The 16,656-nt window shown below is 39.0% G+C and overlaps 1 protein-coding gene across 20 annotated transcripts in view; it reads right to left on the bottom strand.

Annotated features, from left to right (window-relative positions):
• Window positions 1–16,656, bottom strand: part of CSNK1G1 (casein kinase 1 gamma 1) — a 170,959-nt gene that overhangs the window by 41,261 nt on the left and 113,042 nt on the right. For all 20 annotated transcript variants that reach the window (XR_009264070.1, XR_009264072.1, XM_058737428.1 and 17 more), the window contains 3 exons: window positions 8,075–8,226; window positions 6,503–6,737; window positions 443–528 (listed from right to left, as the gene is read on the bottom strand). Coding sequence is in view for 18 of the 20 variants with exons in the window: in XM_058737428.1 (XP_058593411.1) it covers window positions 443–528; window positions 6,503–6,737; window positions 8,075–8,226 (473 nt within the window). In the remaining 2 variants the exon portion in view is untranslated. The remainder of the gene's footprint in view (window positions 1–442; window positions 529–6,502; window positions 6,738–8,074; window positions 8,227–16,656) is intronic.

The raw sequence follows: 16,656 nt of genomic DNA, 5'->3' as shown, positions 1-16,656 counted from the left end.
AATATTTTCCAGTTCTCCTTAGGGGCACACCCAGCTCTGTTGGCCTTGCTGGTAAAATGTGTAGCAGCTGCTGTCATCAATTTGTTCCAGAAATTCCCCAGTACACTGGGAACACTCTTCCTGCTACATAATGGTAGTGGAGGAGGAAAGTGACACAGAGAAAAGCAGCAGTGCCAAGGCTGGGAGGGAACAAGGGAAGAGACTGTGGAAAACCCTAAAACAAGGAAGAAGGATTCACAAGGGGAAGAAGACAAATGTGAGCAAAACAGAGCTCCCAAAGCCCAGGGAAGCATCTACAGTATAGACAATATAACCAGCCCCTGCTTTTCATCTCTGCAGCCAATCTTCCCAATTGTGCTTCTTGCAGACGTCAAGTCAGCAACCCCTTCATTAACAACTGAGTATTGAAACAAAGCCCTCCACTGAGCACTTTCAAGGATACCTTGAGTCCTTGCCAGGGTAGGCTGCCTCGAAGGAAATACATGAACATATGGCCCAGGGCTTCCAAATCATCCCGCCGGCTTTGCTCTAAAAGGGAAGACAGATCACACATTATGTTTGCAGTTATTAAAGCAGAAAGGGGTTCAAAACCAAGTAATCCCTTCAGAAACCCTTCTGCTCTGGAAAGACGCTGCTTACTAATTCTTTGTATATCTAAACCAGGGATAGTATTTCAGATCAAAACCAAAAAATACTGTGTGCTTCCTTTGCCTAGAGCTGTCACTGGCAAGTAAATATCAAGTGAAAAGAGCAAATCCTAAACTGAAATCAAATCTAAATCACTAAATGGTGAGTAGCCGCCCCTCGGTCACTGCTGTCACCTTCCTGAAAGTAAGATAATTTAAATGAAATGTTATTTCCGGTATATGGGCTACAGTTACCCTTTGGGTTACCATGATGGAAAGTGAGAAGATAAAGCAGCTAAAACTTTTAAATGGTCCATCCTAATGGCCAGGTCTGCAAAGACACAAGCTGTGGAATGCCTAGCATACATGTCTAGTGCTCTTAATTCATCATAAAAATTAACACTTAAAATATAGTTTGACATAAACAAACATCAATGTATCATCTCTCAGCTCCATGCCATTTATACCATGTTCCATAGCTACCTTAAGAAACATTTAAAATTTGGGGCACCTGGTTGGGTCAGTGAGTTAGGCATCTGACTTTGGCTCAGGTCATGATTTCACAGTTTGTGGGCTTGAGCCTTGCATCAAACTCTGTGCTGACAGCTCACAGCCTGGAGCCTGCTTCAGATTCTGTGTGTGTTCTGTGTGTGTTCTGTGTGTGTGTGTGTGTGTGTGTGTGTGTGTGTGCGCGCCCCTCCCCTGTAATTTATCACTAAGGTGCCCTATATGGAAAAATAAAACAGGATCCCCGCATTCTGGGAGCTTATCAGGCAAAACAAATTGCTAGGTTTTAGTTTCTTTCATTTGGGAAGACTAAGATAGTAAAAAACTAAAGAATAGATAATAAAAAATGCTGTAATTTCATCTCAAAAAACGTCCTTATATATTCTTGGGTCGTCAGACTGAATGTAAGTAGTACATGCCTCTATTCCTAATTTGCCAAGTATGGCTCATCTCAGATATCTTATGTGTTTATTTCTCAGAATCAGGTTGAGGGCTTTATCAAGAGAAGTTAAAAAGACAAGACTAAGGGGCTACTCTAAACTTGATTGTGCTTTCTTTGTGCAAAAAGTAAAACCTACGAGGGAAGCAGGGAGGAGAGCTACTCAGCTCAAAATGCAGAAGTACAACATGTTTAATGGCTGCCTTCAATTATGGGAAAATGTGCACGACAAAGAGTGAATAGAACTCTACAGGGTGGATCAGGAAAGAAAAGGCAACTTGGTAAGTTTCAGTTTGAAAACGGTTTTTGGCAAGGTGGTCACTAATGTGAAAAAGAGGCACCCTGACAAGAGAGATAAATAACATAAAATTGAGTGGATGCACATCAATTGAAATAATCTTAAAAAGAATGAAGTAAAATGGCAAGACCAACAGAAGCTTTTGTCTACACAGCTTGCCTGGGGTTTGCCACCAAATTTTATATATAATTGAAAACATAAAGGCATTAGACTGGAAGAGTTTGTTAATAGGACCTAAATCCACACAAATAAAAAAGAAAGAACAAGCAGGGTGAGTTGAGGCCTCTCATAAAGCAGGGTAGACAAAGAAACCACACCCTGCAGTTTCTCACACTGTATCACACCTACACATTGCCTTTCCATTTTTATATCCACTTCCTGTAAGAAGAGGCCCCTTGGTAATAAAAATTCACTGGACAGTTGCACTTTTGTTGGTTGAGCACTAGAGGGCAAACCTCTCCACATTTTCAATACTGATTAATCCTGAAAAAACGCCCAACTTCTCTCCACAGGAAAGCCCATTATAAAATGAGTACTTTTTAAATAAACACACACACACACACACACACACACACACACACACACACACACAAACACATGTAAACCCACTAGAATAACTAATAAAGTGATTTTCCAACTACTGAGCACCATGAAAAATAGTTGTGGAATATGGCATAATAGGAAAAATAATGGCTCCCGAATTAGGTTATCTAGCTGTTGGCCCATTCTTTCCATTCATTCGATCCATGTGAAATTCAGCATGGCCAAGTCACCTATTTTGGGCTGCAGTCCCCTCACCTGAAAATAAAGTGGTTGGGGTGACTGCGTGGCTCAGTTGGTTAAGCATCAGACTCCCGATTTCGGCTCAGGTAATGATGTCTGGGTTTGTGTCAAGCCCACTGTGCAGTGGGAAACCTATGGGATTCTCTCCCCTCTCTCTCTGCTCCTCTCCTGCTAGCTCACGCACGTGCACTCTCTTTCTCTCTCTCTCAAAATAAACAAGAAAAGAAAGTTGGCTGATATAGATAATTTGAAAAGTCATTTTCCAGTTCTAAAATTCTAAAGTAATTAATCTATGATAATTTAACCCATTAGTAATTAATCTATGATAACTTAATCCTTTCAAAAAAGTGAAAACCAGAGTCATGCTTTATTTGTGTACTTCTCTGAAAACCGTATTCATTTAGTTCAGAATTTCCACATGCTCTCATTTTTTTCATGAAGGGTATTTTCCTTTTCAAAGAAGAAAGGTTTCAATACAAGTGGGACAAGTAGGACACAGAATTCTTTCACACCATAAAGGCCTGCCTTCAACCATTCAGAAAGACATGCTTGGTTTACATGTATCACTCCTCTGATTTTAGGTCAAATATATTTTGCTGGAGGAAAGGGTCTAGATGACCCAGTGTTCTTACCCTAACTTCAGTCGTTAAGAATACAAAGTGGCTAATCTGATATGGTCAGGTTTAGGAGGCTTCTTCCCTTGTTCTCCCTTACAAAACAGGCAATTCTCCCCAAGTCATTTGAAGATGCACTTCCCTTTTTCTTCATTACAACATAAAGAATGCTACACATTTAAAAACCAATATGGGGACATCTGGGTGGCATGGTCGGTTAAATGTTCCACTCTTGGGGCACCTAGGTGACTCAGTTGGTTAAGTGTCTGACTTCAGCTCAGGTCATGACCTCACAGTTCATGATTTCGAGCCCCATGTCAGGCTCCATGCTGACTGCTCAGAGCCTGGAGCCTGCTTCAGATTCTGTGTCTCCCTCTCTCTGCCCCTCCCCTGCTTGCACTCTCTCTCTTTCTCAAAAATAAATAAACATTTAAAAAATTAAAAAAAAATAGTGTTCCATCCTTGATTTCAGTTTAGGTCATGATCTCACTGTTTGTGAGTTCGAGCCCCAAACAGGGCTCTGCACTGACAGCGCGGAGACTGCTTGGAATTCTCTCTCCCTTTCTCTGCCTCTCCCCTGCTTGCTTGCTCGCTCTCTCTCAAAATAAATAAATAGACAAAACAAAACAAAACAGTATGATTCAAGGTCCTATGGAATACCTCTCTGCTTTGAGACCCTGGCCAGAATTTAAAGGGCATATAATAACCATCTATATGTATTCTCTGTAATCTGGAGAGGGCAAAAATATGGTGATAGGTTCAATGTGACCCAAAAAACTCTAGAACTCAGGAATTTCAACTTTAGAGATAAACTCAAAGTTCCAGCAGGAATGGCTACACCAGGAGATGAAAGAACCAGTATGACGATCTTATACACTTAAAATGTATTTTGCTGAATAAATAAATAACTACCATTTAGAGTCTTTGCTACTATGAGGCACTGTGCTAAATACTTTATATGTATTATCTCTCAGTATCCTATAGTATAATGTATTATTATCATACCCATTTCACAGATGAGATAACTGAGGCTGAGGAAAGGTTACTAGACCAAAATCATATAGATTTAAGGGCAAGAGCCAGGGTTTGCAAACCTTTTTCTTAACCATTATCTGTACCTTATCTGTACATATTCTGTAAACCATTATCTGTACATAACACAGAGACCCATCTCTGTCTCTTCTTGCCTTTCCTGACAAGAATAATAAAGTCAGAACATGGACTGCTGTGCCTAGGAAGCAGGAATTAGAACAACTTCTAGAGTCTGTCAGTTAAACCAAATAATCATGACTTTACTATTTACGACACAGTCTATCTAAGTAAAAAGGAAGAAAGAGGGGATATTGAACACTATGCAAGAGAACTATGTTACACATACTACCCATTCAACCCACAAACACATCCTTGTGAAATATTACTCTCATTTTACAGATAAGTTTCAGGAAGATTAAGTAACCTGTCCAAAATGACACAGATAATAAGTGGCAGAAGCCCTTCTAGTCTAATTTTAAAGTATTACATTTAGTTAAGTGAGGATTTTCATACGTTTACTGAAAAAATCCTGATAGCATTCAGGATTTCTGTTCCAGTGGTATCACTTTGCAATATGATAGTTACTCTTCACTAACACATTCTAGAATCCTCATTTGAAAACCTAGGCAGTTTTGTCAATAAGGCAACTTTTTAGTCATGTAGTCTTTAAAATACTTGTTAGTGCACAACAATTCATTAATATTTAAACACCCAATATAATTAGTATGTCTAGGAGTATGGAACCTGATAATATTCTGTTCACATGTCTACTCTCAAGAGTGGTGTATTTTTTAAAAAATATTTATTTTTGAGAGAGAGAAAGAGAGAGAGAGAGAGGGAGACACAGAATGTGAGGCAGGCTCCAAGGTGTCAGCACGGAGCCTGATGCAAGGCTTGAACTCATGAACTGTGAGATCATTACCTGAGACGAAGTCAGATGTAACCAGCTGAGCCACCCAGGCGCCCCAAGAGTGATGAATTTCAAACATAGTTTTACAATCACTTTAGAATGTTTTCTTCATATAGAATCTTCCACAGAAGCCCAATATATAAAATAGATAAAAACGGAAGCTTTTCTGGAGAAGCTAGTGAGGGGCCCAGGGCCTATTTGGCTTTCCCACTGTTCCTTAGGCTTCTCTTACAAATATTCTCCCCTGAACTAGTTCCTCTAACAAGTAAGGCCTTCTGCCTTGATTGAGCTTTCACAAATTGTCTATCCTGAATACAGTGTACAACTCCTCTATTTTCATTGAGTAAGACATAGGCTCTTCCTCAAAGAATTATTCATGGAATTATGCACAGTGAACAGAAGCCTAGCACATGTTTTAGTAACACATTCTTCCCCAGTTCAGATACCAATCAATCTGATGTCCTTTTCAGGACTGTCATACATGGAGTCATTCATTCATATGTAAACACCAAATTCATCATTAGACTTACTCAAATGCTATCATTTTAATACAACAATTCAAATGCCCACACTGCTAAAAAACTAAGCATTTGGAAACATAGTATAAAGAATTAAATAGGGGTATCTGAGTAGCTCAGTTGGTTAAGCTTCTGTCTCTTGGTTTCAGCTCAAGTCATGATCTTATGGTTATGAGATTGAACCCTGCATAGGGCCATGTGCACACAGCATGGATCCTGCTTGGGATTCTCTCTCTCCCTCTCTCTCTGCCCCTCCCCTGCTTGTGCACACTCTCTCGCTTGCTCTGTCTCAAAATAAATAAACATTAAAAAAGTAAAGAATTTTACTTAAAGAAAAATCTTTAAGTTGTCAACAGGATACTTAGGAAAGTTACTAACTCACCATCTTAGTTTCTCAAGTATAAAAATCACTTGCCTTGTGAAGCAAGAAGAACCACAAGTTGTAATGCACAAAGGGGACAAAAGTATTATTGGAATAAAAAGTTATTTTAGGGGCGCCTGGGTGGCGCAGTCGGTTAAGCGTCCGACTTCAGCCAGGTCACGATCTCGCGGTCCGTGAGTTCGAGCCCCGCGTCAGGCTCTGGGCTGATGGCTCGGAGCCTGGAGCCTGTTTCCGATTCTGTGTCTCCCTCTCTCTCTGCCCCTCCCCCGTTCATGCTCTGTCTCTCTCTGTCCCAAAAATAAATAAAAAACGTTGAAAAAAAAAATTAAAAAAAAAAAAAAAAAAGTTATTTTAAGGACCCGCCCCTTTTCACTGAGCAGAAAATAAACACACCTTTGCCAAGATGCGTGTTGATAGACATGTATCTTGCAGTTCCAGTTAAACTTTTGTGCTCCCTATAAGGTATGTGTTTTTTGGTTTCAGGGTCAATGTATTCCTTGGCCAGTCCAAAGTCTATAATGTGTATAACATGCTCTTTCTTGTTGCCTTGTCGGCCAATCAGGAAATTCTCTGGCTTCACATCTCGGTAAATGAGATTCTTTGAGTGCACATATTCCATTCGAGAAAGCTAAAAGAAAATACACAATGATGAAAATACTCTAAAGAAGTTTACTGGGAAAAAACAAACAAACAAACATCCAAACATTTTCTTTTATCAGCCCAAGGTTTTAACTACTGAAAGTAAAACTCATTTCTTCTTCACCACCCAGTCACTTTACGCTTGTAAACCAGAAAAAATTCTGATACAAATACATACATAACAAGTATCAAGTTAAATGAAAGTGAGACAGCCAGTTCAGCTCATAATGTTACAATTTGTAAATGATGAATAGAATTAGGTGTTTTTATGCTACGTCAGAAAGCACACATTTGAGAGGCTCGATGTATCCCCAGCCAGGATTATCACAATACGTCGGCAACCTCTGAAGACAGGTGCCACTGTCACATTCACCTTCTGCCCACACCTTTGTATCCTCAGTCAGGCAGGCCTCCCCAACCTAGTACTTTCTGCTGCAAAAACATGGGAAGTGAGGTCCAGAGAAGTAAAGATTGCATTGATTTTACAGAGCTAATCAGCAGCAGAGGTAGAAGAGCAGTTTTTATGTGAAATTAAATATAGCCCCAAATAATAACCATAAAATTATTTCAAATTTCATTGTTTTATTTCTATCTACAGCATACAAAGGGAAGCCGAGGCATCTTAAGTTTGGACTCAAAAGCCAAGGTCAATTTTCTAACATTTCCAAGCTTTTACTGTAAAGTGGGTGAGACCACCACCATTTGAGACCAATAAAAGATGCATGAGCATCCTTCCTCTGAGAGGCTGACAGACTTCTCAAGGGAACTGTCTTAACTGCTTCTTGAACTGGCACTGCTGTGTAATTTGGCTGGAGCTGAGGGAGCTGTCTCTTCAGCTCTGCCAGTCTCTGTAAGAACCGGAGGCCAGAGAGCTAAGACAGGTTCTTGGTCACACGATTTTGGAATCTGATTGTTAGGGCAGTGGGTTACGTGGCCAATCCCTTCCTGGCTGCAAGGGTGAGGGGAGAGGACCAAACTTTACAGCCATATGTTTAAAACCTATAAATAAAACATCACGGAAATCACTTGCATTTGTACAATTTCACCTAATCATCCTCTTTCTCTCCAAACTAAATTATATGCTTCCACTTCAGTTGAGGGCAGGGTGTTGCTCCAAGGTGCAAATTCTTAAAATAGAGCGAACAGAAGATGCAGTATGTCTTCTCTAGGTTAACCCTTTTGGCCCAGCCTGCTTCCTAGAATGCCATCAAACCTCTGAGTGTGCACTCAATATGTGTCACGACATCTGGGAGAGCCCTAAAGGGGACACAGGAATGCAGCTGGGGGACCCACCTATCCTTTTGCAGAACAGCAACGCCAACTTACCAACTGGATGGCTATCATTAACACAGTCTTCAAAGTAAAAGTTCGGTCACAGAGGTCAAACAAGTCCTCCAAGCTAGGGCCAAGGAGCTCCAGCACCATGGCGTTGTATTTTCCACACGGTCCAAAGTAATACACCTGTGGAAGACCTTCACCTGCAAGCAGAGGAGAAATAGGGTGTAGAGTGGGGGACACAAAACCCAAAATGTGAGACAGCTGCATCAGCACTGGGTAGATATAAAGAAAGTACAATTTGTGAGATTACCATTTTCTCTCAGTCACTCCTGGAGAACCTAAACTGAGCACAGCAGCTTCAAAGCGAACTAGTAACACGTAGGAAAGGTGAGTCATCACCTAATAGCCTCAAACAAGCAGCTATTTAATACCAGAGTGACAAAGGTATTCCCACTGCTACGGAAGACAGCGAACGGTCCCTGATCCATTACTGGATCAGAGCATAAACTATTCTTCCCCAAGGAGGCCCAAAAGTACACTAGCACAGAAGGTTAAAAGACAGGTCACTGAGCTCACAGGCCAGCCTAACAGGCCTTGTTGCATTAGCTGTTTTCATCTGCGCTCTCTATGCTAACTGCCAAAGCCACGTGGAGCTGTTTGCAACTCCTGCCCCAAGGAGAACTCAGACTGAAAGGTTGAGGTCACAGAGGGTACAGCCTGGCTCTCTTCTCACAGGGAGTCTCTGTAGTTTCCTGTTTTCTGTCAGCTGGGGCAAAGTCAACAGACAGCATTTGGTTACTGGTAAGTAATTCTGAAAGGAAAAGGAAAAATAAAAGACAAGGCTGGGCTTTCCCTAGATTTGAAATTCATAGCTCTAAGATGCTAAAATCTAGACACTTTCTCACCTGAGTGTCAACTTGTGAATGAATTTCTCCCTTAGAGCGTATTGTAAATATGAGGCATTCAGTAAACGTGTGTTAAATGGCACCATGTGAACAGTGGATATGAATGAGACTACAGAACATTTTTAAAAAATCTGGTCTCATAGAGCAGAAACACTTCCATCTCACACATTTATGTATACCATGTTCTGCAGCTATATATGCTACAGATTACTACTTGCTTCTGCCTACAGGTTTTTTTTTTTTTTTTAAAGTTTATTTATTTATTTTGAGAGAGAGAGAGCAGAAGCAACGAAGGGGCAGAAAGAAGGAGAGACAGAATCCCAAGCAGACTCCGTGCCACCCGGATGCGGGGCTCGAACTCACAAAGTGTGAGATCATGACCTAAACTGAGATCAAGAGTCGGATGCTTAACCGACTGGGCCACCCAAGCGCCCCTACAAGTTCTTTAGACAACAAAATCTCTCCTTCTCATTCTTTTTCTATGTATAGATAGGAGATAAGCAGAGGTGATTCTACCTGCTATAATCTGAATGTTTGTGTCTCCCCATCATCCTTAAATTCATATGTTGAAAACCTAATGCCCAATGTGATGGTTTTAAGAGGTGGGCCTTTGGGAAGTGATTAGATCATGAGGGCAGAACTCTTATGAATGAGATTAGTGCCCTTGTAAAAGAGACTGTAGAGAGTTCCCTAGCCCCTTCCACCATGTGAGGACACAGAACAAAGTCTGAAGAGGGTCTCCGCCAAAACCTGACCATGATGGCAACCTGATCTTGGACTTCTAGTCTGGAACTGTGAGAAATAAATTTCTGAGTTTATAAGCCACTCAGTCTACTGGTATTTTGTTACAGCAGCCCAAACAGACTAAGACAATATCTACTATTTAAACCTTTAACCCAAGATGCCCATCCTTGTCCCCAGGATAAATCTTGTCTATCTGGAGTTGGCGTGTTTCGTTGCTATGATATGTGTTTAACTGTTTCATGTGCTACTGGAGTCTACCTTGTTCCTCTAGGTACTAAGAAACTTGAGTGTTTTAATATGCTCATCCCCAGCTTGTATCACCTAATACAGCATACTCTGCTCCTGTCAGCTTCATAAATATCCACTGAATTGTCCTTGTGGTTGTTTTGATTCTATCTCCAAAAGAAATCAGATTTAATTTAAAGTGTCTTTTATCTCCCTGTTGTTCTGAACTCATTCTTCAGTTTCTTTAAAATATACAAAACCTAACAGCTGTTCCTAATGAATCCTGCTGAAAAATCCAAAGCAGAACACCAATGTAGAGGATTACTGCTTTTACTAATCAGACATATGGTAGATGGTAGTTTGGGGATCTTTCAAATTTAAATGCTATATAATAGTTTCTGATGTCACTAAAATTTGATTTTCCTAATATAAATATTATATTCTTTTTTAAAAAAGTAGTACATTCTTCAAAACAGCTGTGGCAGATCTGTTAGTTACCTGTCTAGTATCCATTCTCTTCTTCTTCATAACAAAACTTCTAATTACTGCAAATAGCCACCGGCCTGGTTGTAACTTTCTAGCTTCCTTTGATAACAACTATGACTAGTGAGACAGAATCAGAAATTGTTGGATGAGGTAGTTCTAGAAAAGCTCTTTCATGGGAGCTGACTCAAGTTGGAGGTATGCCCCGCTTTGATGATGGCTTAGGCTCCAGAAGCCATCTAGAACCATCAGACACCTTGTGGATATCAGAAAGTGGCAAGAATGAGTGGAACAAAAAAGAAAAAAAAAATGTGAGTCCCTAATGGCTGTGAAGTAACCAATGTTGGACTTCCCTGCCCTTTTCTAATCCAAAAGAAAAATCAATCTCTATCTTCAGTAAACTGTTATCTGGACCTTTTTTCATGGTCAAATCTAATCATAATTAATAAAAATATTATTCTTTTAGTTGGATAAATTGCAAATCTGGGCACAAAATCCTCCTTCTGAAGTATAAGTAAGCTAAAAGTAAGGTCTGCTTAGATATATAATACTGACATAATTCCCTAGGCTTGCTTCCGATACTTAAAGATCGGTTTAAATGAGACAAATGATCATCTTGTTCTTGACAATCTTTAGTAATAAATCCAGGCATCTCTTGTCAGAAATTTCCATGTTTACGAAGAAGTCACAAAAGCATTCTGGGTGATGTCTGTAATTTCTACCTATGAGTTCTATCACTCATAACTCCACCCATAAGGAATCTACTTCTCCTACAAAGATGTGAGGCCTTCCTGTTGGCTGCATTATTGCTCCTTGTATGAAATACCCTGAGACCTCACCATATCTTGGGGCAGGCTTTGAATGCTCAGGACAATTTTAGATTATTAAGTAGCTTTGAAGTTTTCTCAAAGATGGGACTAGTCTAACATGCTACTGGAGAAAAGGCTCAAATCAGTCTTCGATCTAGTATTTGGTTCTGCTAGCAACCCTGAAAATTCCTTCATGTCTCTGCTTTTTCATCTGTAAAGAGGAGAGGTTTGGACTGGTTTCCTCTTAAAACTAAAATTCTGACAATAGCTAGGGTTTCCTTCTAGCTACCTTCCAGGTTTCTCTTTGTAAAGCCACAGAACTTATATGAATGAAAGCGTGGCTCCAGGTTATACAGAATATGTGTGGTTCAAATTACAAAGTATGTTGAGAGTGGTAGTCAACCAGAAGTGTGTCTATTAGAAACAGCACCAAAAATTTTTAAAAACAGATGCAGTGACATCACTTCAAAACTACTAAACCAGAACTTTTGGTAGCAAATGTAAGCACAGTTCCGCAAATGATTCTGAAGTGCCACCTCAGCTGGAAAGAGGGTTACGGGAGGGGTTATGGGAAGGGGGATGGGCTTAACTGGTAAGGGGAATTAAGGAATCTACTCCTGAAATCATTGTTGCACTATATGCTAATTTGGATATAAATTTTTAAAAAAAGCATTGCTATGTGTTATGACCAATATATTATTAGGACTCAGAAAACAGTCTCTTTCAGAAGTTCTTTCACATCAGAACATCTGGACTCAGTATCTTTTGACTGGAATCATTTTAAGGCTATTTAAAAGACTTGCCTGTTTAGTTTCTTAGGTATTACAGAAAATGTGCCAAATAGAAAAGTCTCTTTGGGAGACATAGCCATCATTTATTAGAACTATCTGTACAGAAAGATGCCCACGCAAGTTCCATTCTGTTCCTAGTTTTTCACATGACTGCCCATAAAGTGGCCAATGTTGGTGGTAAAAGATACAGACATAAGCCCACTTTCAAAGTCTGTGACTTTGGTCAAAGATTAGCACACAGTAATGACTTATCCTGGGCTGCATTTAAATAAATAAATAAATAAATAAATATATATATATATATAATTATATGAGACAGAATGTGAGCAGGGGCGAGGCTGAAGGAGAGGGAGAAAATCTTAAGCAGGTTCTATGCTCAGCATGGAGCCTGACCCCACAATTCTGGTATCATAACCTGAACTGAAATCTAGAGTTAGACGCTCACCAACTGAGCCAGCCAGGCACCCCTCCTGGGTTGCATTTAAGTAAGAAATTCTATATATTCTATTTCACTCTTCTGCAGAGCCACGTCGAATCCACTGTTTATGAAATTTTTAATCAATCAATATTATACTGTGAAGTCCTTTAATAAGATAGGGGATGAGGACACAGCCTTAAATGCAACAAAAGCTATACATGTGGTAAAACGGTACTTACTAGAAGTAATTATGAGGTAATGGGAATGAAGTGAGAGAGGTGGGCAAGGCAGCTATGCACTGAATTCTTTGATCCATGGTATTTCAGAAACTAAGGTAGTTTTATAACTTCTCATCTGCTCTGGAAATAAATCACTAATAAGATCTCCCTCCTAAATCAGTCAACTACATAAAAGCCCAGGAATTAAAGAAGTAAATCCTGAATACCTTTCTTCTGAGAAATTTCTAATAGGTTTCATTAGATGTCCTTTAGCCACAGGTTACACCTCTCTCTCTTTTTTTAATGTGTATTCATTTTTGAGAGAGAGCGCGTGTGCCCGCACAAGTGGGGGAGGGGCAGAGAGGGGGCAGACAGAGGTTCTGAAGCAGGCTCTGTGCTGACAGCAGAGAGTCCGATGTGGGGCTCAAACTCACAAACTGTGAGATCATGACCTAAGCCAAAGTCGGATGCTTAACCAACTGAGCCCCCAGGTGTTCCCCCAGGTTACATCTCTTATAAACCAAAACTGCAAGGTTATATATACCCTGCACTTGTTATCTTGTGTATTTTCGCAGGGTACTATGAAACAGCTTTCCCATCCATCAATAACATATTCTTATAAATCCTGCCAGACATGAGGCTCATACATACATCAAGTGGTACAGAACAGGAAGTGGGGTGGACACTACAGCTAATTTTCAGTCTGTCATAAATTTAACTTGGGTTAAACATACCAAATCAAGGATAATGGCTTCTTTATCATCCAAGCTGTTACCTAAAAATATTCCATAAAACATTATGAACAGTAACTACTCTAAGTAGAGATATTTTTAAATGCACCTCAGGCTGAGAACTGAAATAGAACCACCCTGAAGCTTTTGGTAATTTGATCACATTATTGCTTAATAATTAGCCTTTGATTCTTTTTGAAAAACTAAATTACCTAGCTATGAAGCAAGTTCAAATAAATCTCATACCTACATTAATATCTGGATGTAAAAAATAACACCTTAATATTTCTTTAAAAGATAAGTATATGTTGGGGATGACTGTCTTCTGAAGTTAGGGCCAGTGAAAACCTTTAAGGACATAATGACTTTGGTAATTCCCTTCTTTTGTTTATACAGTTTTATTTTTAATATTTAAAGAAAATAGGACAGCTCTTCTTCAAAACTTAACTGTCCCATGGTAGTGCCTTCCAGCACAACTACTGAATGTTCCTTAGTGTCTCTGAGCCATCAAGGAATTACTATTCATACAGGGAAATACTGCATATGGGGAACGATCATCAGGATTAATGATAATATTAAACAAGTCCACTTAACAAGAAAGCAGAAAGAATAGGCAGATAAACAGGATGATATTCCATAGTTAGAAGTGAACAGGGAAAATAAAAGCATAGCCTTTAAAACTGAGAAAATAACTCTAGAAAAGCAATGCATTACAAAGATATGAAACAATACATGTATTTCTTTTTTTTTCATTTCTCGGACTCTGAAAAATGCCTCTTTATAATATCAACCAGTACACATATGACATCTACTCAAAATGCTGGCTTAATAAAAAAACAAACAAACCCAGCTAGACCCAGAATTAAGGAATCAGAATTACTTTGTCCTATAATGAAAAATGTTTTACAATCATCTTGTTCACAGGCCTCTTGGGAACTTGACTATTGCTGGGTATATGCTGCTAACATGAGATCAATTTGTATGTTGGGGAAGAGAAAGTGAGGAAAGGCAAGAGCAGACAAATAGTCTCACATTTCTGAGCCACAAAAAATTGAACTTTTAGAGTTTTTCTACCATATACACACAATTACCAAGGCCTTGAGCCACAAAGCATATTCAGAGTTTTATTTATCCAAAGGAGCCAGGAAAGAAAGCCTAAGGTAGGAGAAAAGATTTCTTCTCTATTAGTATCTGAGATAAAAACAATTTAAAAATGTGTTAGGTAGGGGTGGGAGATCTCTTCTCCTTCCAAAAAGACTAATTCAGCTCAGAACTGGTAAAAATTTATGACTGGGTGGCTCAGTCAGTTAAGCATCTGACTTCGGCTCTGGTCATGATCCTGTGGTTCATGGGTTCGAGTTCTGCGTTAGGCTCTGTGCTGACAGCTTGGTGCCTGAAGCCTGTTCCGGATTCTGTGTCTCTCTCTGCCTTTCCCTCGCTTGTGTGCTGTCTCTGTCTCTGTCTCTCTTTCAAAAATAAGTATATAAACATAAAAAAATTTTTTTTTTTTAATTTACGGGATAAAAACCTAGTCCCTGAAAAATCTCTGCTCTCTTTAGTACTGCATGCATTCACAGTTTCTGTGCTTTAGTTATAGAGATAGAATATCTATTGAGTTTCAAAAGCTAAAAAGAGATACACAATTCTTAACACACACCTGAACAACAATAATAAAATGTCAAGAAAGTTCTAGCAAGCACTTAAAAGGAATGAAAGAAAAAAACGAGGTCACTCAAAGAACAGTGAACTCCTTGACAATCCTGCCCCACTCCCATTATACTTTCTTTGTCCATGTGTCTGTCTTCCCTACTAACAGAAGACTGAAGGCAGTGACTATTATGTGTTAATTATGTTTGTATGTCAGTGTCTAGCATGGGTCCAACGCCTGGTAGATAAGGTCAGGATAAGTACTAAATAAATAAATAAGTAACAATTCAATGAAATGTCACTGAGAATCTGGAATGCACAATACCTACTTCAAAATGCTAAAACACACATATGTCAAGCAAAATAACTTAATCAGATTTTAAATGTGTGGTACATGCTAACACAGGTGATAGTAATGAGTAGTTCTTGTTTGAATTTCACAGGAATGATATTTAAAAAAATGTTCTGTTGGGCAAGTCGCTACTATGAAGATTCCACGTAACTCAGAGTTGTAATATTTCTACACTGACTTTCTTCTGTGTCTATTTTTCCATGATGGTTCTACACAGTCATCTGTAGTTTTACCTTGCTGTTCCACATGCAGGTGAACTATGTGGAACTATTCATTTTAGTTAACAGTACCAAAAGCTACACACAAACAAATGTAAATTTCTTCCCCTCTCTTAAAAAAGCAACTGCCCATCCAAATAGACCAAATGACCAACAAAATTAGTCATCTGAGTTGTCTAATGTGCAAAGGCAGTCTGAGGACATCTTCCTACCCTTTTCTTCTCTCTCCATTTATATATAGAGACAAATTCTTAACTTTGTTCCAGGCTAACCTGGAATTGCATGGTCTTTTCTTTACATAAGTAGCCCTTTTCCATTTCACTTGGACCTCACAGTCGTTCTGTGAAGAAAACAAGAAAATACTAATAAACTCCATTTTACATATGAGATAGACACCCTGAGAGATGCTGTATGATCTGTCCTACATACGAGGGTACCCAAGTAATACAACCAGATCTCTCAACTCCAGATTCACCACTCTCTTCTTCCATTAAGCTGACTATATTCTCTGCCTCTGTTCTTCTTCCCTTTCATTCATGTGGTGGTCGAAGTTATTTTCTGTATTTCCTATCCTATCTCTTCCAAACCACATGCCTTTTTGGTTAACATTTAGTTTTTCTAGCAATCCTCTGTCACTCTTCCAGGATATAAATCCCCTGCTGTATTACACAAGCAGCTTCATCTGTCCTATTCATTCCCTGGGTTCCCATTATTTTTATATCAGCTCCATGAATACTATCTTTTCAGCTTTCCTATCATATGCCCATCTCTCTGCATTTCTTGAGCTCTGTCAATTCCAGTCACCAGTACAGAATAAGGGTCATTATTTCTTATGGGGCATTATTTCTTAAATTATAAAAGTTAATATATACGCATTAAAAAAATCAAATATAATAACAAACCAAAAGCAGTACAGAAACATATGAAGAAAAAGTATTCACATACATAACAGACACATAATTAAGAATACTTTTCTGCAACTTTACTTTTAATTTAATCTTATATAGTAGACATTTTTTCTTGTCACCTCATGAATATACCTTATTTATTTATTTATTTATTTATTTATTTATTTTTAAGTTTATTTTT

This window comes from Neofelis nebulosa, chromosome 7 (assembly GCF_028018385.1).
Source record: "Neofelis nebulosa isolate mNeoNeb1 chromosome 7, mNeoNeb1.pri, whole genome shotgun sequence".
In the NCBI taxonomy this organism is placed as follows: Eukaryota; Metazoa; Chordata; class Mammalia; order Carnivora; family Felidae; genus Neofelis; species Neofelis nebulosa.
This window is presented reverse-complemented; position numbering and strand designations above follow the sequence as displayed.